Source organism: Macaca nemestrina, chromosome 17, assembly GCF_043159975.1.
Source record: "Macaca nemestrina isolate mMacNem1 chromosome 17, mMacNem.hap1, whole genome shotgun sequence".
NCBI lineage: Eukaryota > Metazoa > Chordata > Mammalia > Primates > Cercopithecidae > Macaca > Macaca nemestrina.
Window position 1 is genome coordinate 90,496,949 of NC_092141.1, and position 26,599 is coordinate 90,523,547.

At 61.2% G+C, this 26,599-nt stretch overlaps 3 protein-coding genes across 4 annotated transcripts; 2 read left to right on the forward strand and 1 right to left on the reverse strand.

Moving 5' to 3' along the window:
* Positions 1–795: 795 nt before the first annotated feature.
* On the reverse strand, positions 796–3,706 carry LOC105469296 (actin gamma 1). 2 transcript variants are annotated; one of them, XM_011720188.3, is made up of 6 exons: positions 3,557–3,706; positions 3,059–3,187; positions 2,730–2,969; positions 2,018–2,456; positions 1,756–1,937; positions 796–1,663 (listed from the first exon to the last, which is right to left on the reverse strand). In XM_011720188.3, exons 2-6 carry the CDS (start codon positions 3,179–3,181, stop codon positions 1,520–1,522), a joined length of 1,128 nt encoding a protein of 375 aa, XP_011718490.1. In that variant the 5' UTR covers positions 3,182–3,187; positions 3,557–3,706; the 3' UTR covers positions 796–1,519. The 2 variants fall into 2 exon arrangements, with proteins under 2 accessions (XP_011718490.1, XP_070937926.1); XM_071081825.1 differs by having other exon boundaries at positions 3,438–3,623.
* Positions 3,707–4,203: 497 nt separating this feature from the next.
* On the forward strand, positions 4,204–7,271 carry LOC112424530 (spidroin-2-like). Its single transcript, XM_071081934.1, has 3 exons — positions 4,204–4,314; positions 5,153–6,112; positions 6,921–7,271. Exons 1-3 carry the CDS (start codon positions 4,204–4,206, stop codon positions 6,930–6,932), a joined length of 1,083 nt encoding a protein of 360 aa, XP_070938035.1. The 3' UTR covers positions 6,933–7,271.
* An 8,284-nt stretch (positions 7,272–15,555) lies between these two features.
* Positions 15,556–25,927, forward strand: LOC105469297 (fascin actin-bundling protein 2, retinal). The gene is made up of 5 exons (XM_011720189.2): positions 15,556–19,699; positions 23,890–24,046; positions 24,749–24,870; positions 25,251–25,418; positions 25,501–25,927. Exons 1-5 carry the CDS (start codon positions 18,874–18,876, stop codon positions 25,704–25,706), a joined length of 1,479 nt encoding a protein of 492 aa, XP_011718491.1. The 5' UTR covers positions 15,556–18,873; the 3' UTR covers positions 25,707–25,927.
* Positions 25,928–26,599: the final 672 nt, after the last annotated feature.

Here is a 26,599-nt window from a genome sequence, read left to right on the forward strand (position 1 = left end):
GGAGCCTGGAGCTGGGGAAACTTGTAATTTGTCATGCTTGCCTCCACCTCCACCCCCACCCAGCTTGAGAGCCTCCTCTCCCCCAACCCCGTATCGGAGGGGGAGCTAGGAAGCACCACTAACTCTGCCTGGGTAAAATCTACCTCCCAACAGCAGAAATAATCCCTTGACCCGACTTAACATGAAATAGTTTTGGAAGAACATTTTTCAATTCGTAATCTCCCTTCCCTAACCCAACCTCCAAATGACTATACAGAGGATCACCCCTGGCAATGCGGGGAGAAAAGCTGAAAGTACAAAGGGAACTCGGAGAGCCACTTACACCAGGTGTGGCAGATACTGAGTTCCAGGATTCAGTAATTAGCCAACTCCATGACTGCTGCACTCTTGACACAAAATGACTTTCATATCCCATGTCCACCTGAGGGCTGGGGGGAAACTGCTAGGAAGGCCCCTGCTGATTCAGATGGTTCTTAGCAATTTTATGCCAAATATTTACCCAAAGTGTCACCAAGTTATCTAGTTTTTCCCAAAAATGGGAAAAGCCATCTCAGGACTTCCTTCCCAGCCTTACGATGCCGCCTCAGTAATTTCCAACACCCAAACTCACTAGGGCCGCTTTGTTCTTGCACTTTCGGTTTGGAAGAAACCGAATTGTTCAAATTATTTTAAGCCATTTTCTCATCAGTTCATGAAGCCAAGATAAGCAGCACCTTCCCCCCTACCAGACCACCCAATCTTTCCAGGTCTGTCTTTTCCAGCCCACTTGCTACTTCCCCAAACAGGAGCCAGTCATCTGTTACGGCAGCACTTTTATTTTTCCTTACACAATGACGTGTTGCTGGGGCCTAATGTTCTCACATAACAGTAGAAAACCAAAATTTGTTGTCATCTCTTTAAAGAATTGAGAATTGCGTACAAAAAAACCTTACATAAATTAAAAGGATGAATACATTTACAGGTGTAAATGCAAACCGCTTCCAACTCAAGGCAAGTAACAGCCCACGGTGTTCTGGCAGAAAACGTCAGCTAAGAAAACTGGGTCCCATGGCTTGGACTTTCCAACCCTGACAGACTGGCAGGGCAGAAACTGGTTCAGGAGCCCTTGCCAGCCTCTAGAGAAATCCCAGAACACTCAAGCCCTGACACATGAATACCCTGCACAGATCGGAGACTGCTGGCCACGCAGACTCACCAAGCCACAGACTTGTCTTCCACAAGCACGTTCTGACCTCAGCCACGAAACGACCAAGCCACATGTACTAAAGGTTGAACTCAAAGATATGTACAGGGTATTAAACAAACACCAAGGGGAACAGTTAACTTGAATACACGGTCAAAATCAGCAACAAGTTCTACAATCCAGTGCTGATATCAGATACAAGCTTCAAGGACAATTTCTTTTCAAAGGCTTATTCCAGTTTCGTGAGGCTAGCATGAGGTGTATGCATTTGCCAAGGGCAAATTTATACTTCTGAATTAACCCATGCAGCAAATGCTACGCATCTGCTCAGTCCATTTAGAAGCATTTGCGATGGACGATGGAGGGGCCCGACTCGTCGTACTCCTGCTTGCTAATCCACATCTGCTGGAAGGTGGACAGTGAGGCCAAGATGGAGCCACCGATCCACACTGAGTACTTGCGCTCTGGGGGTGCGATGATCTGCAAAGACAGCCAGGCATGGCTTCAGCTCACACAGCGCCCCCAGTCAGGCCTCCAGAGCCAGGCAGAAGGCCACCAACCCCTCAACTCACCTTGATCTTCATGGTGCTGGGTGCCAGGGCGGTGATCTCCTTCTGCATCCTGTCGGCAATGCCTGGGTACATGGTGGTGCCACCAGACAGCACCGTGTTGGCATACAGGTCTTTGCGGATGTCCACGTCACACTTCATGATGGAGTTGAAGGTGGTCTCATGGATGCCACAAGATTCCATGCCTACGGAACAAAGCCCTCCCTTAGTGGTGCTGAGTTGCCCAGGATGAAAAGAGGAGAAAACTTTAGCTCACAACACCTACCCAGGAAAGACGGCTGGAACAGCGCCTCCGGACACCGGAACCGCTCATTGCCAATGGTGATGACCTGGCCATCAGGCAGCTCGTAGCTCTTCTCCAGGGAAGAGGACGATGCGGCGGTGGCCATCTCCTGCTCGAAGTCCAGGGCGACATAGCACAGCTTCTCCTTGATGTCGCGCACAATTTCCCGCTCGGCGGTGGTGGTGAAGCTGTAGCCACGCTCGGTGAGGATCTTCATGAGGTAGTCAGTCAGGTCCCGGCCAGCCAGGTCCAGACGCAGGATGGCGTGGGGGAGGGCGTAGCCCTCGTAGATGGGCACCGTGTGGGTGACCCCGTCGCCAGAGTCCATGACAATGCCAGTGGTGCGCCCAGAGGCGTAGAGGGACAGCACGGCCTGGATGGCCACGTACATGGCCGGGGTGTTGAAGGTCTCAAACATAATCTGAGGAGGAAAAAGGAGCGGCTTAGTCAAGGACAGAGACCCACGGCCACCCCATGCTCACACGCCACAACATGCCGCATGCCAGTGTGATGTGTGAAGAAAAGAAAAGAACGCAGGCAGAAACCAAATGAGAAACCTGGAGACTTCAGGGAGGAAATGCCGGGAGAGGAACAGAGCCTGGAACAGCGAAAGAAACACTTAAATGTCAGAAATCAAGCTGGGCAGAAAATGACAAGGGAAACGACGGGAGCGCGGGCGTCAGGCGAGCCTCACCTGAGTCATCTTCTCTCTGTTGGCCTTAGGGTTCAGAGGGGCCTCGGTTAGCAGCACCGGGTGCTCCTCTGGGGCCACGCGCAACTCATTGTAGAAAGTGTGGTGCCAGATTTTCTCCATGTCGTCCCAGTTGGTGACAATGCCATGCTCAATAGGGTACTTCAGGGTCAAGATGCCGCGCTTGCTCTGGGCCTCGTCACCCACGTAGGAGTCCTTCTGGCCCATGCCCACCATCACGCCCTGCAGGGATTGACCCGTCAGCCTCGTCGGCGGCACCGAGCCCACCCCGCAACGCAGAACCCAGGAGCCCCGCGGTGCCCTCCACTCACCTGGTGTCGGGGGCGCCCGACGATGGAGGGGAACACGGCTCGGGGTGCATCGTCCCCAGCAAAGCCAGCTTTGCACATGCCGGAGCCATTATCAATGACGAGCGCGGCGATCTCTTCTTCCATTGCGACCTGCCCGGGAAAAGACGGATTCAGGCGGGCGCCTCTCGAAGACAAACCCCACAGCCCACTAATGTTCCTCCGCGGAGAAGAGTCAGCTCTGCCCCAACCCCGGAGACACAAGCCTCCAAGACCGCAACCACCTAAAACCAGCGGCCGGGACTTTTACGTAACGTCCGCGGCTCGGGACTCCGCACTGCGGCCGGGCCCCGCCCTGGACCCCCGGCGCCCGCCCAACGCCAGTCCGCCCGGCCCGGCCCACCCCGCCCTTTGTTCCCGGTGAGAGCGTGGCGAGGCCTCCGCAGCTCAAAGCAAGGCCAGCCGGGGTCGAGAGGCGCAGGCCTGAGACGTGCAGCTCAGGCCCCGGGGCGGGGCGCTTACCGGCGGACGACTAGGACAGTTGAGCGGCAGAAGAACAAGGTGCGCGAGCTGGCGGCGGCGACTGAGACCGTTCGCGGCCTCCCCCGCCGCTATTTAAGCGGAAGCGGCGCGCCCGCGCGGCCCGGCGGCGCGCGCGGCCCCAGAACATGTCCATATATGGCGATCTTTCCGAAAGCCGGGCGCCTATTGGCCCGCCCGGCAGAGACACGTGGGGCCCCGGCCCCAGCCCGCACCGCCTCCCAACGGCCCCGCCCGCGCCACCCCCGCGCGCTCGCGACCCTGCGCGGGTCGGCCATCGGGCGGGGCTGGGTCGGGGCGGCCTCCGGGGGTCGCCGGGAGGACCGAAGGGCTGACGGACCCGGCCCCGCCCCGGGACTGTCGCGCCGTGGTGAGGGCGCGGCTGCGCCCCGAAACTGCCTGGCCGGGGCGGGGCCGCGCCGGAGCTGGGTTGGGTCCCCAAGGCCTGGGCCACGCTGCGGGGCTTTGCTCCCTGGGACGTCCCTGCGGCCTGTCCCCTCGGGCTCCACGAGGAGCCCGGGCGCCGGTGCCGGGCTGGGGAAGGGGCGCGGCGGGGGTCCCTGACACTCTGCATTCCTGGGCGCGGGGGAGCCCTCACTTCGCCCTGGTCCCCGAGCGCAGCCACCACTATGCAGGTCCTTCCACGGGACGCCCTGCCCCGGGTCTACGTTGTTTTGGAGACCGAGACCCCTTTCTGCCCGACTCATCCCTGCCCCTCAAATCACAGGCGCGCGCTCCGGGTTGGGGCCACCCCGCCCCCTTGTGTGTTGAGGAAGTGGCGTGGAGCGAGGCCTTTGTTTCATTCTGGTCACCTGTAGACATCATAGGGAAACTGAGGTAGACAACGGGAACCCTGACTTTCTTGAAGGTCGGCTCCGCAGTCTCGGACGGTCGGGGGGATCCCCTCGTCTTTTTATGATGCTAATTAAGGGCAGGGGTCAGGGCTGCGTGGGTTTAGGCACTGGCTGGTTCGGGGCGCTCACTCCTTGCCCGGAGCGGCGGGTGCTTTGGTTACACACCCCGAGAGGCGCCCGGCACTACAGCTTCCTTGTGCACCGCTGGAATTTTCAGGGTTGGAGCGCCGGCCGCGGAGGGGTGGCAGTCAGGCCGCGCAGTGAGGCGACGGACTCGCCCGAGGTCGCGGGGCGTTCGGCTTGACTCGACAGGCTGGGGGACGGGGCCAGGGTCCCCACGCGGAGTGCCGAGCCCTGCAAGGTTAGCTCGCGACCCCGTGTTTGGGAGTGAGAACAGCGAGTCAGGCACGGCGGCCGGCCCAGCCCACCTGCGGGCTGCAGTCACCCCGGACGCCGAGCCCCGTGCCTAAGGTCCCCGTGCCCCAGGCCTCCCGCGGGTACTGAGCTCTCCAGGCCCAGACTCTCCGGGGACCCGGGCAAGGATGTCAGGTGTGTTCCCTCCCGTGGCGAAGCCGGGGCTGGGCCTCCAGCAAACCCACACGGAGTCGCGTCCCTGGTCAGAACCACACAGCCTGCTCGATCCCCGGGTGGGGACTTCCACTTGGGGGGGGGGTCCCAAGATGCGACGTGCCCCACCGTGGGACACGGAGCGGGTGGGCAATAGCTTGCCCCTCCCGGCCTCCGGCCTCCTCCGAAGCTCCTTTGTCTGGGAAGTGCGGGGAGGCGCCGGCCCCGGGCGCGAGTCCCCGTCCCCCACCCTTCTACCCCACTTTGCGGACCCGAGGCGGCCAGGGTCATAGGGGCGGGGCTGGCGCCCCGAGACCCCGGGGTTCCCCGCCACCCCCAGGGCCTGAGCCGCAGGGAGGGGTGGGGAGGGGGCGCCGCCCCAGGCGGGGGGCGGGGAGCGACTTCCTCCTCTGCGGCCGCGTCACGCGGCGGGGGTCAAGGTGCGGCCCAGGTGTGCGGCGGGGGGCGGCGGCGCGGCCATATTTGGCAATTTCGGCGCCGCCGTAGCCCCGCCCGCCGCCGCCGGGAAGCCCGGCCCGGGGCAGCGCCGTCCCCGCCCGCCGCCGGCCCTGAGTCACGGCGGGCGGGGGGCGGAAGTAACGGACGGGGGGCGCCCGCCCGGCGCTCCTGGCCTTATTTAGTCAAGGAGGCCGCCGATTGGCGCGCGGGACAAAGGGGCGGCGGCGGGGCAGCCCCGGGGCGCTGGAGTGGCCGGGCGCCTCCGAGGGGTTGGGGCGGGAGCCGGGCGTGGGGGGCCTCGGAGCCTGGGGAGTCCCGGGGCCGAGGGCGGCGGGGGATGCGGGGCTGCCTGCCCCTGGGAAGCGGGCGGGCAGCCGGAGCGGGCAGGGCGAGGCCTGGAGCCCACGGGGCGCAGGGGGCCGGACCGCGCGCTGTGATTTTTCTGTTTTGCAGCGGGGTCTCGCCCAAGGTCGCGCCAGGGCCGTCCTGGGCTATGCTCTGGGAAGCCGGTGGCGCAGGGTGGCCACCACCACCCCTCTGGAACCAGTGCCGGAGAGGGCCGGGCAGCTGGGCCTGGGGAGGGGACCGCATGGATGGAACTGGGGGGAGCTGGGCGGCCGCCGAGCCGGGAGAGTCAGCAGCTGCACTTCCGCCAGAGGTGGGTGTGTCCTTTGCATTTCCGGAAGGGAGACTTGGGGGTCAGAGAAGCGATGTGATTGTTCTTTGCTAGTCCAGTGCTGGCTTTGGTGGTTTTTATTATGCACTTGTTGTGTCTTATTTGTTTCGGCCCATTTAGTGGATACGACAACAGTGGCCCAGGGAGGTGTGGCAGAGCTGAAACTTAATCCAGGGCCTGCGCCCCCCACGGCTTGCCCTGCCCCACCTCTAGGTCCTTGCTCTGTTCCTTCCTCTGCACCAGCTCAGGCCCTGGACTGTGGGTCACCTCCACACCTGTTGACAGGGCCCCCCAGTCCCCACCGCCATTTTATTTTATTTATTTATTTTTGAGACGGAGTCTCGCTCTGTCGCCCAGGCTGGAGTGCAGTGGCCGGCTCACTGCAAGCTCCGCCTCCCGGGTTTACGCCATTCTCCTGCCTCAGCCTCCCGAGTAGCTAGGACTACAGGCGCTCGCCACCTCGCCCGGCTAATTTTTTGTATTTTTAGTAGAGACGGGGTTTCACCGTGTTAGCCAGGATGGTCTCGATCTCCTGACCTCGTGATCCGCCCGTCTCGCCCTCCCAAAGTGCTGGGATTACAGGCTTGAGCCACCGCCCCCAGGCATTTTATTTTATTTTTGAGACAGTCTCACTCTGTCGCCCAGGCTGGAGTGCAGTGGCGTGATCTTGGCTACCTGCAACCTCTGTCTCGGGATTCAAGCGATTCTCGGGCCTTAGCCTCCCCAATAGCTGAGACTACAGGCATACACCACCACGCCTGGCTAATTTTTGCGTTTTTGGTGGAGACAGGGTTTCAAGTGATCCACTCGCCTAGGCCTTCCAAAGTGCTGGGATGACAGGCGTGAGCCACCTTGCCCAGCCTGGAATGTGTCATCTTCTCCCACTAAATGAAACGATGGACCCTGAACAGAAAAAGGAACAGTGGTGGAAGAACTAGCAAAACCCAAAGCCTCGAGTTTGGTCGTATTAAGGTTAATCTCTCAGTTATGCCAGTTGTCCTATGACCCTGTAAGATGCCAGGTTAGGGGACACTGGGAGTAGAGCATTGGGGAACCTTCCTACTGTCTTTGCAACTTTTCTGTAAGTCTAAAGTTATCCCATAATAAAAAGCTAACTTGAATCCAAGGCAAGCAAAGCTTACCTACTCTCAGCTCACCTCCCTGTTCTCCCGCACTGTTTTGGATAGATCAAGTACAAGATGATGGCCCTGTTTCCTGAAGCTCTTTCCAGGGCCTGGCTGGCTGGGCAGGCCTGGAGTGGGCTCTGCCTCTTCAGGAACAGTGGTCCCAAGGCTGGTCCCGGTGGGCAAGGCTGGTTTCCTGCAGCTCGGCCTGGCTGCCTCTGAGTTTTGGCTCAAGGAACAAGCCCAGGGTCCCACGCTTCCGTCTCCTGGCTGGTGCCCAGCTTGGGGCTTGGTTCTCCTGCCCCACTGCGCAGACTGAAGCCCGGAAGGCTCAGCCGGCCGTCCCCCCGCCCCCACCCCTGCAGAGTCACTGGACACTCAGGCCTAGAGTCCCTCAACCCTACCCCCCTGCCCCACCCCACCCCCGCTGCTCCAGGCCTTCTGGAGACAGGATTCCCACTGCAGTTTACCTGAGGCTCCCCATCCCGGCTGTGCAGCAGGAACCAAGGAGGCCCCTGGTAGAGCCCTGAGCTGGGAGCTGGACACCCGGGTTCTGGGCCCGGCTCAGCCTTGTGCCTGCCATGTGACCTCTCTACCCCATTTCCTGTCAAAAAAAGAGGAGAGGGGTCAGCGATGTGAGATGTGTGGCCCATCAGGGGCTCTGAGGCTGCTTGCCCTCCTGTGTGGACAAGAAGTCTGGGGACAGGAGGCCGTCAGGCGGCCCAGCAAACCCCCCAGGCTTCTTGCCTGATGCCCAGGGGTTCAGTTTTTGGTGATGAGTAAGACGTGCTCAGCGCCTCCGTGTGTCGAGTGAGACCTGAGACGGGGCACCCGCTCCTCCCTCTGTTCCTAAGGGCATAGCCCCAGGCCCCGCTGTGACCCTCCGATGGGCCCAAGAAGAAGGCTCCTTTCCCCAGGCCTCAGTCCCCTCTGGCCTCCTGGAGCCCCATGGAGTGGGGAGGGTCTGCTCTCCACCTGGCCATTGTGGGCCCCACCCCAGGAGCTCCTGCCCCCTCAGCCTGAAGTTTGTGTTTCCCCTCAGGGTGGTTCCTAGCTGCGGTCACAGATCGCAGGGGAGGAGCCAGAAGCGGAGATGAAACCAAGGAGCCCCCACCCTCTTCACAGGGCTAAAGCCAGAAACCCCCTCCCAGGCCACAGCCTGCCTCATGTGGCCATGCCTGCTCCCTGGCAGTGCGCATCCTGCAACCCTTCCTACCCCAGGGCCTGAGCTTCCACAATCAATCCCCAAGTCCCAAATCCCTGCTGCTCCCAAGGCTACCTGCTGCCTGCGGGTAGGCTCTAAGCCTCTTCCCCTGGTGCTGGAGGCCCACAGAGTGGGCACTGCCTGTCCCTCCACTCCTTCAGCTCCCTGACCACCGCCTAGCTGTTCCTCTGCCCCCAAAGCTCTCCCACTGGCTGCCTCCTCCTGGCAGGCCCCCATGCCACCCACAACCTCTCATCAACTCCCATTGATTATGAGCTTGTTTCACCCACCGTCTGCCCTAGAGCATTGGTTCTCGGGGCACAGCATCCTTGTACCTCCACAGTGAAGCTGGTGCCCCCGTACCTGGCATAGCACCCGCCCCGCAGCTGCTTGTGCAGGAAGCCCAAGTAGGGGTGAAATAGAGAGGGAGGGGGAGAAGAAGGCCAGGCCCATTCGGAGCTGTCTCCTTATCTCAAAAACGTGGAAGGGGCTGTGACTCTAGCGCTGGAAGGGAGGGGGTCGTTTTTGCTGACTCTCCCCACGGACCCTCCCCTGCCGCCCAGCTGGTCAGCTCCTCCAGGTCTCCCCGCGGCAGCAGGCCAGGGAGCGGCTGTCTTGACCAGGGTGCACGAGGCACCGAGGTGGGGGAATCGTGTTTAACCCGTCCAGCACCTCCTGCTCTGGCCTGCAGCTCGCCCGAAGAGCTCTGCACAGCGACTAGGTCAGGGCCTCGCCAGGTGTCCCCACTCGCGGGACGGCTGGCGCCACGCGGAAGGGGGGAAAGCGGGTCAGGGCGGGACAAGGGCAAGAGGCCACTGCTGTGGGCGCTCTGTCCCAAGGGCTGCCTTTGGTATGCGGAGAATGGAGGGTGCCGGGGGTCAAGCCCGGACTCTGGTCAGGGTATCCGAGCCTTAATCGCGTCCTCCTTCCCCAGCGCGCCGCGGGGGCGGGCACAGCAGGGCGGGTGTGGCTGGGGGGCCGGCACTGCGTGGCCGCCCTGCCCGTCCCAGCCCGGGAAGCTGGGACTTGAGCGGGTCTGCGTTCGGGCAAGGTGAACCTCGGGCTGTCTCTCAGGCCGGGCCCAGGGCTGCATGCCCTAACTTGGTGTGGGGTCGCGGCGGTCCAGCCCGGCTGCACGTCGTCGCGCGCCCCTTGCAGCGCCCGGCCCGCCAGTTGCTGCGTCCCCTCCCCACACAGTCGGCCTTTCCTGACCCCCAGGTGCTCGCAGGGCGCGGGCCTGGGCCTCAGCTCCGCGCACTCCCCCGGGGACGCGGCACCGGGGCTTCGGGTGGGCTCAGGACCCGCACTCAGCACGCACCTCCCCTGCCGAGCACTGTCTGGCAGCGGGGACGCACCCCCAGGACCACGAGCTCGGAGGCCCGGGGCCGGGAGATAGCGCCCGTGGAGTGGGCCCGGCGGGAAGGCCGGGAATGGCGGGCCGGTGTTGTTCCCCCGTGGGCCGCCAGGTGGGTCCCGCTATCGCCGCGAGGCCGCACCTGCCGCGCTGCCGGAGCCCGCGCTTGCCCAGAGCGCCAGGAGGGACCCCCGCTCCTCCCTCCGGCCACTGGGCGGGGCCGGCCGCTGAGTCACCGCCGCACACCCGACGGTGACGGAGGCAGGGCTGCCCGGGGAGCGGCCGGTGACCTCAGCCAGGGCTGACGCGGAAAGGTGGGATGGGGTCACCCAGGGCAGTGGATGAGGAGGTGGCCCGAGCCTCCACTCACTGCCCACCCCAGATGTCCGAGGTCCCGCCGGTGACCAGGGACAGAAGGCAGCCACAGAGGGCCCCAACACGAGGACCCTGGCCCCGGGTGCGGGCGTTGATCCGGTGCTCTGCTCCCCCTGCAGATGGCCCCTGCTAACCACCACTTCCAGAAAAGGAAAGGGAGGGGCTGAGAGGCTGGTTGGAGGCCACACAGCGGAAAAAGGTGGCTCCTTCCAGGGCTGTAGCGGGGGGACTCAGAGCTCTCACTACACACACCTGCTGGGGACAGAGGCTTCTCCTGCTTTCCCAGGACTGGGCCAGGCCTTGGCAGGGACCTCCCCAGAGCTGTGCCCCAAGGGGGCTGGGCTGGCTTCAGGAAAGTAAGAGAGGGCACTGCCTGATAGGGGATGTCCAGTGCCTCACCAGGGCAGTCACACTTCCCCCTGGAGCCGTGGGGACACAGGAAGTCTTGCGGGAGGGGCGGGGGGAGAAGACAGACGCAGGAGGTGACTCTGAAGGTGGAGAGGCCCGAGCTGGGGTCACATCATGACTAGGGAAGGATAGCAGTTGGCCCAACCCATGTGTCCACTTGGTCTGTGGGAGGGAATCACCCTAGGGAGCCCCCTATGCCTGGCCCCCACCCCCACACACACACCTTGGGCTCTCTTGAAGGTTAACTGTGTCCAGCACCTTGGCAGGCCCCATTTCCTCCAGTCCTTAGGACAAGGCATCCTTTGGGGGCATCACCGAGCTGGGAAGGTGAGCCCCCGAGTCAGTGTTGAGTCAGTGTTGAGTTTGCATATCGGCAAGTGCCTTGAGCTCACACCCCTGGAACTGGCAGTTTGGTGAGGGATGGAATTGCAAGTTGAGAACTGGCCTGGGATTTTGAAGGCTTAGCTCCTGTCTCTTGCTGGCACTGCTGCTGATGAGAAATGAATGTCACTGGATTCCTGATCCAGAGTCCAGGTTTTGTGTTTCTCTAAGAGCCTTCAGGCTTTTTCTTGCTGATCTAAAATTGCTTAATATCCCTGGTGATGCTTTTGCATTCATTGTCTTGGCTACTTCCTAGGCCCTGTTCTTGGTAATTTTCTTGTATTATTTCTTTTTTTTTTTTTTTTTTTTTTTGAGACGGAGTCTGGCTCTGTCGCCCAGGCTGGAGTGCAGTGGCGCAATCTCGGCTCACTGCAAGCTCCGCCTCCCAGGTTCACGCCATTCTCCTGCCTCAGCCTCCCGAGTAGCTGGGACTACAGGCGCCCACAACCGCGCCCGGCTAATTTTTTTGTATTTTTAGTAGAGACGGGGTTTCACCGTGGTCTCGATCTCCTGACCTTGTGATCCGCCCGCCTCGGCCTCCCAAAGTGCTGGGATTACAGGCGTGAGCCACCGCGCCCGGCCTTGTATTATTTCTTTTACAATTTCTTTGTTTTGTTTTCTGTTCTTCTGTTTTGGGATTTCTGTTAATTGGGCGTTATACCTTCTGGATTTATTCTCTAATATTCCAGTTTTTTCTTCTGTCTCTGTTTTTAAACTTTCTGGGATATTTCCTTGACTTCTAACCCTTCAGGGGAATTTTTCATTTTATTTATTATGGTTTTTAACCTTTTGATTTTTTTTTTTTTTTTTTTTTTTTTTTTTGAGACGGAGTTTCCCTCTTGTTGCCCAGGCTGGAGTGCAATGGCGCGATCTCAGCTCACTGCAACCTCCACCTCCCAGGTTCAAGCGATTCTTCTGCCTCAGCCTCTCTAGTAGCTGGGATTACAAGCATGTGCCACCATGCCCAGCTAATTTTTGTATTTTTAATAGAGACGAGGTTTCTCCATGTTGGTCAGGCTGGTCTCGAACTCCCGACCTCAGGTGATCTGCCTGCCTTGGCCTCCCAAAGTGCTGGGATTACAGGCATGAGCTACCGCGCCTGGTGTGTTTCTTTGTTTGTTTTTTTGAGACAAGGTCTTACTCTGTCATCCAGGCTGGAGTGCATCGGCACTGTCTCAGCTCACTGTAACCTTGACCTCCCAGGCTCAAGTGATCTTCCCAGAGACATAGATTTTTGCCATGTTATCCAAGCTGGCCTTGAACTCCTGGGCTCAAGCAGTTCACCTGCCTTGGCCTCCCAAAGTGCTGGGATTACAAGTGTGAGCCACCGCACCCAGCCTTTGTTTTGAAATTTCGAACTTAACTAGTTTTAAACATCTTGACACATTTGCTGATCATTCTCCTTCTATTTCTGAACCCTTTGGAAGCAGGTTTCAGGCACGATGCCCTTACTATTTCAGTGTGTGTTTGCTAAGAACAAGGATGTTTTCTTCTGTGAGCTGGGTGACACCACGATGGTGGCCACGTGCAGAGCCCTTCTCACTGTAGAGTGATAAATGGTCCATTTCTGTTTGGTCCCAGAAGTCAGAGGTAGAGTTAATTCCTTGCCTTTCTCCAGCACGGTTCCTGGCACACAGTAGGTACTCCCTGAGTGCCTGTGATGATGGGTTCTTGCACGACTGGACTTGCAGGTGGATGTGGCATTACACGTGGGCAGGGCATATGCGGGCCTGTGTCTAGATGCAGGTGGACAGGGACTGGGCAAAGGCTGCCACCTGCAGAGCTGTGGGCTCGTCCACGCCAGGTGTCCATGTCCGTGGTGTGCACCTGTGTGTAAGTCCAGCTGGGCTGTAAAGAGCCATCTCTTTTCTGAAAGTTGATCTGTTGGTCACTAAGCCCCAAGCAGCCAGGGGCTCATGGGGTCTTCATGAACACCCCTCCTGACCCCCGCATGTGCAAAGGTCCTGGGGCTCAGGGGTCGCAGGCTCCATTGCCCCAGTGGTTGTGGGGCATCTGGGCTTGTCAAAACACCTTTGCTTCTGCCCTCAGGGTCCCTTTGGGGACTTTTGTCCTTGCTGGGGTCCGGAGTTTTCTGGCAAGGCCTAGGGTCCCCTGCCAGGTGCTCTTCCTCCCCTCCCCTTCCAGGCACAGCCCCCCACCAGCACCTTATGATTTCACAGAAGACAAAAGCCAGGAGACTGCGTGGGCTGTCCGCCCTGACGGTTCCAAGGGGAGGCTCCAGAGCACCAAGCCATGAACCCCAACTACAATTCAGGAAGCTGTCTGCGGGGAGGGGGAGGGGGGGGTTCTCTCGGAGCAGGCAGGCAGCCACGCTGGAGAGCCCCTCCCCAAGCTCTTCATTCCAGCCCTGCCCTGCCCCCTGCCTTGCCTATGGAGCCTGTCACCCTAAACCCGGCCTCAGTAAACCAACCCAGGCCAGAGAAAGAGAAGTGCGGCCCCCTTGCCCGTGTAAGTGGAACTGCAGCAGAGCCGATAGCTCAGCCATGAAAAAATCATGAGGTCGCCAGGCTGCAGGTCTGTTCTCAGGAACAACACCCGGGGCTGGGCCCCTGGGACTTGGGGTGCTGGGCCGGCAGTGAGGACATCAAGGCACGGTGTGCCCAACAGGGTGGCCCTCACCTGGCTGCAGGGCCAAGGGGACAACAGAGCCTGGGCAGGGGCTTGGCACGGGGACGAGGAGGAGGGTGGAGTACCTGGGAATCACTGGAGACAGGGATGCCAACAGGAGTGGCAGCAGTCAGGGCCTGGCACTGAGGCAGGGGCTCCTCCGATGCCTGCAGGGAGGGCTGCAGGTGCTGCTGGCCCGGGAAAGGCATGGTCCGCAGCCGCGGGGCTGCCCCAGGGCTCCATGTCCCAGTTTCCAGGGCTCCAGGCCAGCAGGGTGAGGAGCGACCTCTCCCCCAGCTGCACACAGGCAGGCCTGTGCCAGCTCACACCACCAGCACCAGCACTGCAGGGCACCCAGCCTGGAGCACGTGCCTGGTCACCATGGCAGCAGATAGCGTGCCAGCAGGAGCCCAGGCTGGGCTCTAGCATCCAGGATCAGTGGTCTAGGCATGGCGGGGGGAGGGGCTGGGGTCCTTCCCCTTGTAGCACCAGAGGGGCCAACTGGGTGAGAGGGAGGGGAAGGGGGACCCTGCGGCGCCAGGACTGCCCGTCCACCGGCACCTCAGAAAGGGAACGATGTCCTGAGGGCTCTCAGGAAACCTGAGGGTGGACACCAGGGGCCGGTGGGGGCGCATGGCTTCCTGGTCCTGCCCTAGCTGGCCTCGCACTGAGAGGGATGGAGGCTGAGGCTCGGGCCTCAGGGGAGGCTGTCGGGGGATTCTGATGGCTGAGGCACTCCTTGTCCTCTGGGCTCAGGTGAGGCCAGGAAGGCTGTCACAGCTGGCTGCTCCCTGGACCAGGGGATTGGGGGAACTGCTACCCCAAACAGCCTCTCAGTGGCCACCAGGACCAGGCACCCCCTCCTAGGTGCAGACCTCAGCTTTGGCCTCACTGGGCGTGGGCTTCCACCCACCAGCGTCCGAGGTGGGTGAGGGTGGGGCGTGGAGCTCTCCCCACAGTGCAGCCCGCACAGGTCAGGGTGGCAGGTGCGTGTGTACCCCCTGTGAGTGGTTGCATGGCACCTCTGGAGGTGTGACCACAGGGCTTGGTGGGGGTCAGTGGGAGGGGTGCTCCCTGTTGCCTGAGAACGCTGCGGGGGGCTAAAGCGCCCCAGCCCACCACATGCTCTTTTGAGTTGCGTATGTCTGGAGTATGAGTGGGACCCTGGAAACAGCCTCCCTTGGGCAGTGTACAACCTGGGCTCCCTGCTGGGCAGCCCTGAGTGGGCTCTCAGGCTGGGATCCAGGATGACACTCCCAGGGTCCAGAGCTGGCCCAGCAGCTGGCCCTGCTGGCAACCTTTGCCCACCCTCGTCCATGAGCACCTTCACACACACGCACACCACACTCGTACACATGCATGACGCTGCACCCATTGGCAGAGGCTCAGTCCATCACACAAGAACCCGGCCCTGTGCTGGGGTCCCAGCTACTCAGGAGGTCAAGGTGGGAGGATTGCCTGAGCCGAGGAAGTCGGGCTGCCATTGACCAAGATAGCACCACTGCACTCCAGCCTGGGTGACAGAACAAAACCCTGTCTCTAAAATAAATAAAAAAGAACCAGATGGCCAGGCACTGTGGCTCACGCCTGTAATCCCAGCACTTTGGGAAGCCGAGGCAGGTGGATCACCTGAGGTCAGGTGTTCAAGATGAGCCTAGCCAACATGGTGAAACCCCATCTCTACTAAAAATACAAAAATTAGCCGGGCATGGTGGCACACACCTGTAATCCCAGCTACTCAGAGGCTGAGGCAGGAGAATCGCTTGAACCCAGGAGGCAGAGCTTGCAGTGAGCCGAGATCACACCACTGCACTCCAGCCTGGGCGACAGAGCAAGACTCCGTCTCAAAAAAAAGAAAAAAAAAAAAAAAAAAAGGCTGTCCCCAGTGGTTCATGGCTGTAATCCCAGCACTTTGGGAGGCTGAGGAGGCCAGATTATGTTGTTTTTTTTTTTTTTTTTTTTTTTTTGAGACGGAGTCTCGCGCTGTGTCACCTAGGCTGGAGTGCAGTGGCGCGATCTCGGCTCACTGCAAGCTCCGCCTCCCAGGTTCACGCCATTCTCCTGCCTCAGCCTCCGAGTAGCTGGGACTACAGGCGCCCGCCACCACGCCCGGCTAGTTTTTTGTATTTTTAGTAGAGACGGGGTTTCACCATGTTAGCCAGGATGGTCTCGATCTCCTGACCTCGTGATCCACCCGCCTCGGCCTCCCAAAGTGCTGGGATTACAGGCTTGAGCTACTGCGCCCGGCCGGAGGCCAGATTATGAGGTCAGGAGTTCGAGACCAGTCTGGCCAACATAATGAAACCCCGTCTCTACTAAAAAATACAAAATATTAGCCGGGTATGGTGGTGGGCGCCTGTAATCCCAGCAACTCGGGAGGCCGAGGCAGGAGAATCGCATGAACCAGGGAGACAGAGGTTACAGTGAACCAAGATTGCACCATTACACTCCAGCCTGGGTGACAGTGTGAGACTCCGTCTGAAAAAATAATAATAAAGAACCAGACTCCCCACATCCAACAATCTCAGGCACTTATTAAGTACCTGCTGTGTGCCAGAAACCTTGCTGCGGATCCAGAGGAAACAGTCCTAGCAGGTGGCTGGGCAAGAGTCTGGGGTCCTGAGGTGGAGGCAGGAGGGGCTGGAATCCTTGCCAACGGTGTCCCTCCAAGGAAGCCCGGCCCAGGCACCCACCCTTTAGTCGCCCTCCCCTGGGGCCTGAAAGTCCCCCTGAGCTCACACACCTGGGTCAGTTCCAGGCAGCCCCACCCAAGGTGGAGCTGTGAGGCCCCAGAACTGAGAGGCCGCCATCATTCCTGGCTCTGCCACTGAGAGGCTGCCCAGAGCCAGGCCCACTTAGCACCTGGCGGCCAGGCGTCCTCCCGCTGGGCACCCGATGCCTAAGCACCCTGCCAGCCCAGGCAGTGTTAATGAGGCCGTCATGCCAATCAGAGGGACAGGCCGCCTGGGCTCCTTCACAGCCTGGCTGGGCGTTGGGGAGTGGAGGTGAAGCCAGTGTCTGTGTCTGTGTCTGAGGCGGGGGGACCATGAGCACAGCTACCCCTCCAGTGTCCCCTACGACTCACAGACCAACTGAGCTGTGCCCTCACAATCCAACGGGAGGCTGGGCACAGTGGCTATGCCTGTAATCCCAACACTTTCAGAGGCCGAGGCGGGCAGATCACTTGAACTCAGGAGTTCGAGACCAGCCTGGGCAACATAGTGAAACCCCATCTCTACTAAAAATACAAACATTAGCCGGGCATGGTGGCAAGTGCCTGTAGTCCCAGCTACTTGGGAGGCTGAGGCAGGAGGATTGCTTGAGCTCGAAGGTAGCAGTGAGCCAAGATTGTGCCACTGGACTCCAGTTTGGGCGAAGAGCGAGACCCTGTTTCAAGAAAAAAAATTAAAAAAAAGATCCAATGGGAAATTGAAGTGCAGGCAGCACCCCAGCTTGTACCCCTAATCCAGAGATACTTCCCTGGCATCGGTGCTAGGCCTGGGTCCTCAGTTCCCTTGAAACTGTGGGAGAGAGTGTGTGGGCATCGCCTCTGGGGAGGGGGTGTAACCCCAGACTGCGTCTTCCTAGGATGGTGCCTGGCACATGACCTGGTTTCGCACATAGTTGGTGCCTCATAAAAGCGTGTGAATCACAGAGGCGGATGAGGCCGGCGCACAGGGAGAGGCAAGACCAGGCCCTGGCGTCGTGGCGTGCACCGTGCCCTAGGCGGTATTTGAATGTGGGAGTCTCTCTGCCCCCACCCGGGCCCTGAGCATGGGGACAGTGAGGACAGGTTCCTTTTCCTCCCGTGTCTGCAGGTGCCTGGCACGGTTACTATCCAGGGCTTACAGGACAGAGGAAGAGTCCCTGAGTCTGTGCACAGTCTGCCACCATGGCCCCGCCCATCTCTGGGGCCCACAGGTGCCCAGCCCAGGCCCCTTGCTTTTGGCTAGACTCCTGCCATATGGGGACCCCCATGATAGCCGTTCAGGAGACGGGGGGCCCAGGAGGTCAGGGGATTGACTCCAGGCCATGACCGGAAGTGCCCTGCGGCCCCTGTTCCCAGTCCCCAGGGAGATCTGAGGGTCACATGCTGTTATGAGGAAGAGGACACCAGGTTGGCCCTGGCCCAGGGTGGGCAGCTCTGGTTTCACTACTTGGCTCTGAGCCCCTGAGGCAGGTGCGGGCGCCAGGCACGGTGAGCAGGGCCCAGTGCCCCTCAGGCTCTGGGGAAGGTGTGCAGCCCAGAGCAGGGAGGGGCTGGGGACAGGTGTGACCACTTCCAGTCTCTCCCAGCCTGCTGGCCTTCATCCTCTCCCAGATTCCAAGGGTCACCGCTGGGAGCATGGGGTGGACAGCATCCCACCAGCCTCCTGGATGCACATCCGTAAAGACTCTAAAGTGAAGTGAGGCTGGCTTCACTCCAGCTCACAGCAGAAGAAGGGGCAGCCTCAGGACCAGCGACTTGCTCAGAGTGCACAGGAGTGTGCCGGGGCCAGGCCAGACTGGGGCCTCTGACCCTGACCCTTGCCTGCAGGGCTGCACGGCCACTGTGTTCCACCTTCCAGTGTGGGCGGCAGTCCAGTGCGCGTCATTCTGGGGCCTGAGCAGCGTGGCCAGAGGCTGGCCTGGGGTGGAGATGACCTGGCTGTAGGTTGTGGGTGGGGTCCTTGCTGTGCTCCTGGCAGCAGGAATCAGAGAAGCAGTAACTGGATCCGGCTGAGGGCCTGGCGGCCACCGAGGGTACACGCGGCGATCGGGTTGCGGCCAAGCCGTGAGCGTTCCACCGGGCAGCTCTACATCAGGAAGGGCTGGCCCAGGCTGGGAGCCCACACGGGGTTGGAGGAGGTGGGCAGGAACGAGAGAGGCCAAAAGGTGCAGGGCCATGAAGAGGGGCGCTGGGCCTACGCTGTGAGGAAACAGGGGTCAACCCTGCCCTCCAGCCCTGCGGGCCCTCAGGCTGTGGACTCTGTGCAATCCAGGAGTGGCTGAAATCCAAGCTCAGAGTAATGAAAAGGACTGCTCCTAAGCTGCACATCTCTGATCCGCTCTCCCCGCCCGCCCTCTGCTGCCCGCGGGCCCTCTAAGAGCTTCCCAGGCTGCTGCCGCAGGTCAGAGGCGGGTCAGAGCACACAGGGGGTCCATGACGCCGGCTGGGTCTGGGGGCCGTGGGCCAGCTGAGCCGACCTGGGGTTCTGGGGGACCACGGGGGCCGTGAGCACTCAGAGGGAGCGTCCCAGGCCCTTCCGGGGACCCGGCCAGCCTGAAGATGCCGACCAACGGCCTGCACCAGGTGCTGAAGATCCAGTTTGGCCTCGTCAACGACACTGACCGCTACTTGACAGCTGAGAGCTTCGGCTTCAAGGTCAATGCCTCGGCGCCCAGCCTCAAGAGGAAGCAGACCTGGGTGCTGGAGCCCGACCCTGGACAAGGGTCGGCTGTGCTGCTCCGCAGCAGCCACCTGGGCCGCTACCTGTCGGCAGAAGAGGATGGGCGCGTGGCCTGCGAGGCAGAGCAGCCGGGCCGTGACTGCCGCTTCCTGGTCCTGCCGCAGCCAGACGGGCGCTGGGTGCTGCAGTCAGAGCCGCATGGCCGCTTCTTCGGAGGCACCGAGGACCAGCTGTCCTGCTTTGCCACAGCCATCTCCCCGGCCGAGCTGTGGACCGTGCACCTGGCCATCCACCCGCAGGCCCACCTGCTGAGCGTGAGTCGGCGGCGCTACGTGCACCTGTGCCCACAGGAGGACGAGATGGCTGCGGACGGTGACAAGCCCTGGGGCGTGGACGCCCTCCTCACCCTCATCTTCCGGAGCCGACAGTACTGCCTCAAGTCCTGTGACAGCCGCTACCTGCGCAGCGACGGCCGCCTGGTCTGGGAGCCAGAGCCCCGGGCCTGCTATACGCTGGAGTTCAAGGCGGGCAAGCTGGCCTTCAAGGACTGCGACGGCCGCTACCTGGCACCCGTGGGGCCTGCTGGCACCCTCAAGGCCGGCCGAAACACACGGCCCAGCAAGGACGAGCTCTTCGACCTGGAGGAGAGTCACCCTCAGGTGGTGCTGGTGGCTGCCAACCACCGCTACGTGTCTGTGCGGCAAGGTAAGGAGGGCACAGGTGGCGACCTCCTGAGGGGTGCTGGGACCCCCCCTGCTTCGGGAAAGAGGATGTGGGCATCTCACGGGGAGTGGCGTCGTGTCTATGTGTTCGCATGTTTGTTCTGGGCTGGGGGTCCATGTGGGACATGTGTGGCCACTCAGGGTCGGGTGGGTGGGCCTCTGGCCATGTCCAGGGGACCCCCACTGAGGGGTGGTGGCTTCAGGGTCAGAGGCAAGGGTTCCTGGCCTTTCTCAGCATAGCTGGAGAACGTCTCAGCCAAGCCCTGAGCAGCTGCAGAGTCTGAGACTGGAGAGGTGTGGGCCAGGCGATGGGCAGTGCCCAGCAGGGGCAGGAGGCCTGACCTGGTGCCATGAGGGGCATGTGGGCAGGAGGCTGTGGGGGGCCCATATTTCCCCTTCTCTTCCTCCACCCCATTTTCCGGACTTTATTTAGTTTTTGAGAGGGAGTCTCGCTCTGTCGCCCAGGCTGGAGCACAGTGGCGTGATCTTGGCTCACTGCGAACTTCACCTCCCGGGTTCCCGCCATTCTCCTGCCTCAGTCTCCCGAGGAGCTGGGACTACAAGCGCCCGGCACAACGCCCAGCTAATTTTTTTGTATTTTTTAGTAGAGACAGGGTTTCACTATGTTAGCTAGGATGATCCCGATCTCCTGATCTCGTGATCCGCCCTCCTTGGCCTCCCAAAGTGCTGGGATTATAGGCGTGAGCCACTGCACTCGGCCGCATTTTCTGGACTTTAAAGGAAGTTGGGGAGGGGCCCAGGGTAGGGCGGGGATGGCACCACCATGTGCCTGACCAGTGGAGCCTCATGTCCTCAGGAGTTGGGGGGCTTAAGGTCAGCTCCAGTGCTGGAGGACACAGTGGGCAAGCGGCCTCACCCGGGGCCTGGGCTCCTGGTGGGGAGGCACCTCCCTCCCCCAGTGGGGCATGGCCTGGCTCTCCCCAGTTCCTGGGTCACCAGTTGCCTCCCTGCGTGACTCCCTCCACCGCCTGTGGGGTGAACCCCAGCAGTTCCTCCTTCCCCACTAGCTGAGCTCTGAGGCAGACGCCCTGGCCCGGGCAGTCACTACCCACCTGGGCTTCTGGCTCCATGCACCCCAGAGTGGATCTGAGGTAGTCTGAAGAGGCAAGGTGGGGAGAGCCGGGTGCATGGAGCTCCTTCTCCCAACTCGGGTCCCTCCAGACCAGCATCAGCTGGGCAAGGAGAGCTCCCCTATCTCCTGGCAGCTCCCAGATGCCCACCAAGCCCCTGCCCTGACGAATGTCCAGGCCCCCTGGGCACACGGATACTCTGGGGCCAGACAGCAGAGGCCCCACCCTGCACACTGAGAGGGGAGCCTGGCCATGGCTATGGGGTCCTGCACCTGCAGTCAGTGTCCTCGGGCCTATCCCAGCAGTGACAGGGTCCCAGGAGTGAGGGTTCAACTGTGGATGCATGGTCATGGCCCTTCCTTCCCATCACAGCCCACAGTCCAGCTGCAATGCCTGCTGGCCTGGGCCTAGGCCCGGGCATGTGGCCATCCTTAGGAGGTTAAAGGGGGTAAGTGGGACAGTGGTAGTGAGAATGCTTCCTCCATGGGAGCCAAAGACACTGGACCTTTAGCCATTTGTAAGTGGACAGCTTGGGAAGCAGACGCAAAGCGGCAGCCATGGCAGTGGCCATGGCATTGGTGGTGTGATGTGGATGGTGGCATGGAGGTGGAGGTGAGGGCGGTGGTGACAGTGTGGTGGCAGCGGCGACGATGATGGTGATGGTGGTGATGGTGATAATGGTAATGGTGATGGTGGTGATGGTGATGATGGTGATGGTGCTAATGGTGATGGTGCTGATGGTGCTGATGGTGATGGTGATGATGGTAATGGTGGTGATGGTGATGGTGATGGTGATGGAGAAGTGCTGATAGTAAGAGTGGTGGAGGGATGGGGACTGTATGGACCATTTTTCAGTCTCTTGATCCTCAACCTGCATCTGACCCCATTGTCCTTTTGAGGGGAGAATCCCCTACTCAAGACTGGCTCCCATCTCCCACTTTACAAGCAGGAAGCAGCAGCCACTCACCTCCCTGCCTTCAGAAGGGCCAAGGGTGAGGACCTGGCCGCCAGGTGTTTCAGGCTCTGGATTGGCGGCCAGTGCTGTGGGGAGTGGGACGTGGCATCTCAGTCCTGGGGCATGGAACCCCCCAGCTTCCAAGGCAGCTGCAGCGTGGGAGGTGCCATAGTGTCCCCCACCCGGCCTCTGTGGAGCGGCCACATGGCAGGCCCTTCATCGAGGCATCTCCCTGGCTGGGCGGCCCCTAAGCCTCTCTTCCCCCTGGGAGGGGAGTGAGCACCCAGGCTTGCATGTATCCCCCCCCATCAGCCAGAGCCTGCTCATTTCTGCCGGCAGACAGCATGGCAGGCAGTGTCCGATGCTGCCAGTAACAGAAAACTGGCCACAGGCTGGCTCCAGCAGTGACATAATCATCTGAAACGGGAGTCCAGAGCCCTGGGCATGGTGGGTTCCCAGGCAGCCACCATCACCCGCTCAGCAGCTTCCCTGGGGTCCTCTGTTCTTTCTTCTTTGCTGAACCACTCTCCTGGGTCAGCTCTGACCTCAGCCTGACGCCCTCACGGTCGTAATGTGGCTGCTGGTATTCCAGGCCTCACATCCAGGCAGGACCAAGTCCAGAGGAAAAAGAGGCACTGGCTCTGCTTGTGTCCTCTCAGGAGTAAGAACACTTCTCCCCTAAGTCCTAGGAGACACTTCTTCACGCTCATTGGCCAGAGCTGAGTCCCCCAGCTGCTCAACTAGCCCCTCTGGAGTTGGGTAAAACAGTGTTGCCCAGGCCAATGCCAGCTGCACTCCTCTCCTATTTTGAGGTCATTTCTCTGGAAGCAGATGGCTGAATAAGGCAGCCCCAGACAGCATTCTGTCTGAAGGAGGTGTGGGGGCAACACTAGGGACACCAAAGTGCTGGTCCGGGAGGCACGGTGGCGGGGGCAGCCCTGCGATGCTGTGGCTTTACCCCTACTCTTCCTTCAGTGCCCGCAGGGACGGCGTTCCCACGCCCCTCATGGGCCCCTCCTCCTGAGGGGTCCTGCTACCCCCGGGCACCATGTCAGTGTTGCCCTCCACTGGGCCCAGACAGCTGCTCTTAGCTCAGTATTTGCCAGGATATAGAGCTGGTGGCAGTGGGGTGCTGGCACGAATGCTCGGCCACAGTGCAGGGGACATGCTGGGCGCTCCTCTGCATCTGATCAGTGGTGAATGTGAGAGAGACCCCAGCCTGGGGTGTGAGGGGCAGCTTTGGGGCTCTCAGAAGGGAACAGGTCCCAAGCTCTCTGGCACAGTCATAGCCTGGTGCCCTCTCCCCTGGGGACAGAGTGGGATGGGATCTGGCCCCACCCTTAGGCCCTGTGGGGCTCTGCCCACCACTCCCTCCCAGTCCCCAGCTGGACAGGCCACCAGAGTCCCTGGGCCTCGTGGGGGGCTCCGCAATTTGATACATCACTCCCAGTGGCCAGTTGCCATGGAAACAGGGAGGTGGCTTGTGGGAGGAGCCAGGGACTCAGTTCACAGAAGATCCTGGGGAGGCTCTGGTGTCTGCTGTCCCCATGCTGGGCATGGGTGCCCCTCCATCCCCTCGCAGGAACCCCAGATGGAGCCCAGGGCAGTCTTGTCCTCTCCCAGGGGTCCCGGGAGACCAAGCACAGATGGTTGGGGCTTCTGCAGAGGTGACAGGGACCAGCCCCTGCCTGGTGCCCAGGGGTGCCCCCATCACCATCCCCATCCCCACCATCCCCATCGTTAGGTCCTGCCTGTGCCCACCCAGCAGCTTAGGGTGAATTATAAATAGAGGCTGGTGTAAGCCCTGGGTCAAGAGAGCAGGGCAAGGAGATTACCAGCTGATTACTGATTAGCAGAGAGTGGGGGCTGTGCCAAGCAGAAGGGCCTGGCTCCTGGGGGTGTGGAGGGAGGTCACGGCTCCCTTGGGGACAGTGTGCAGGGTCCACAGACGGCACACATGGCCCTGGGGCAGGGTTCCCAGGCTCTCTGAGAGGTGCCTTCCAAATCTTCTCAAGAGATTTCTAGATGAGACCCCTCTGGCTTCAGGGGTGCCCCCAAAAGCATGCCCCCATCCCCTGCTCCCTACCCAGGAGAGGCGTGAGGGGCTTCCCCATCTCCTCCCTCCAGGGGTCAACGTCTCAGCCAATCAGGATGATGAACTAGACCATGAGACCTTCCTGATGCAAATTGACCAGGAGACAAAGAAGTGCACCTTCTATTCCAGCACTGGGGGCTACTGGACCCTGGTCACCCATGGGGGCATTCAGGCCACAGCCACACAAGTGTGAGTGCACACATCCCTCCCTCCTCCAACATCCCCGTTACCACCATCACCATCCCCACCATCATCGCCATCCCCATGACCATCATCTCCATCTCTACCATCACTATCATCCCCATCCCCATCTCCACCACCATACCCATCCCCATCTCCATCTCCACCACCATCCCCATCCCCATCCCCATCTCCATCTCCATCCCCATCATCTCCACCATCATCCCCATCTCCATCCCCACCACCATCCCCATCTCCATCCCCATCCCCATCATCTCCACCACCATCCCCATCTCCATCCCCACCACCATCCCCATCTCCATCCCCACCACCATCCCCATCTCCATCCCCATCCCCATCATCTCCATCCACATCCCCATCCCCATCTCCATCCCCATCCCCATCATCTCCACCATCATCCCCATCTCCATCCCCACCACCATCCCCATCTCCATCCCTATCTGTATCCCCATCATCATTCCCATCACCTGCACCATCACTTCCGCCACCATCACTGCTTCGGCCGTGAGGACTGCCGTGGCAGCTCAGAGAGGAAAGCCCACTGGGGCCAGGTAGCTCCTGATGGTGGCGGGTGTGTCAGTCTAAGGCAGGCTCCTGTTCCACTCCTTGGAACCTGAGGAGGATAGGGAAGAGTTACCCTGCACCCCCATCTCCTGCTGTCCTGAGGAGACCTTTCGCTGCTCCCTCCAGTTCCGCCAACACCATGTTTGAGATGGAGTGGCGCGGCCGGCGGGTGGCACTCAAAGCTAGCAATGGGCGCTACGTGTGCATGAAGAAGAATGGGCAGTTGGCGGCCATCAGCGATTTTGTGGGTGAGCACTCTGCCTGCCAGGGACTGGGGCAGGGGCTGTCTCCACCCAGGGACAGCACCTGCCCAGACACCCCATCTCCACCGAGAGCTGGACCCTCCCTAGCCCGTGGAACGGCTGCTGTCACGGAGTCATACTTGCTAGTCAAGATAACCGTCTTGGCAAGGGAAACAGTTAGGCCCTTATGGGAGTGTCCTTTCCTCCGCTGCCGGGAACCTCCTAGGCCTTTTCTCCACTGCCGGGAAGCTTGCCAAGGCCGCACATGAGGCAATGGCAGGCCTGGGCCCCTAAGTCCAGGTGTGGTGCTTCCCAGGCCCCCCCCTCCCCGGCCTGGACAGGGAAGGTGGCGGGAGCGGCAGCGCAGCAGACGCTCTCCCTGCCAGGCAAAGACGAGGAGTTCACTCTCAAGCTCATCAACCGGCCCATCCTGGTGCTGCGCGGCCTGGACGGCTTCGTCTGCCACCGCCGCGGCTCCAACCAGCTGGACACCAACCGCTCTGTCTACGACGTCTTCCACCTGAGCTTCAGCGACGGCGCCTACCAGATCCGAGGTGCGCGGCGGGCAGGGTGGGCACGCAGGAGCGGGTCGCAGCGGGCAGGTGGGCACCCCGCCAACGCCGTCCCGTCCCCCAGGCCGCGGCGGCGGATTCTGGTACACGGGCAGCCACGGCAGCGTGTGCAGTGACGGCGAACGCGCCGAGGACTTCGTCTTCGAGTTCCGCGAACGCGGCCGCCTGGCCATCCGCGCCCGGAGCGGCAAGTACCTGCGCGGCGGCGCCTCGGGCCTGCTGCGCGCCGACGCCGACGCACCGGCCGGGACCGCGCTTTGGGAGTACTGAGGCCGCGCCCGGACCAGCCTGTCGCGCATTAAACTGTGTCTGTCCCGCAGCTGCGCGTGGGCTTTCGGGTGCCGCTTGAGGGTCCTGCAGCTGTAGGGGGAGGAGGCCCACAGTTCCCCACAAACCAGAGTGCGCCCACAACCTCCCAGTGCCCAAGGACTTGCGCCCAGGAGGTGGCCTTGTGGATGGGCAGGGTGACAGGGCAGGGTGACCCAGGCCGGTGGCGGTGGGGCGGAGAGGAGGTCTTGAGGACGTGGGGAAGATGGGGGCTGGGGGTGGGTGGCGGACTGAGCCTGGGCGGGGTGAGGCCACCAACACATATCACAGATGACCTCACTGGACACCACCCCTCCCCAGCCTAGGTCCTCAACCCTCCCTAGCCCCTGGCAACCCCTTGCTCTCCCCCTGACTCTCAGAGCAAGACACGGGCACAAGCGCTGGACAAAGGTCAGAGCCAGAGGCTCCTGCCAGGGGGGCAGAGGACAGCCGGGGAGCACAGCGTGGATGGGACCGTTAAGGGGTGCAGGCCCGCCCTGGTGGGTGGCTCACCCGGCCCCCGCTCTCCCAGCAACACAGGCCGTGGCCCCACTGAAAAGGCCGGATTTGGAGTGTCACCAGGGGGGCCTTGCTCCCTGAGATGTGGCGACCACTGAGGGAGACAAACCCTGACTCGGAGCACCCCACGGGGCCCTCCCACTCCACGGAGAGGAAGGCGGGAGAGCCAGGCAGTGGCCCCAGGCCTCCCAGACACCCCCGTGGAGCAGAGCCCTCCTCAGGGGTAACTGGGTCACAGCAAACACTTTTTCCTTGGAGGCCACCCCCGTGCTGGGGGCTCCCAAGCAATGCCATGACTCTGGAGGGAGCCCAGTGAGAGGGTGGGAAGGGGTGAGAAA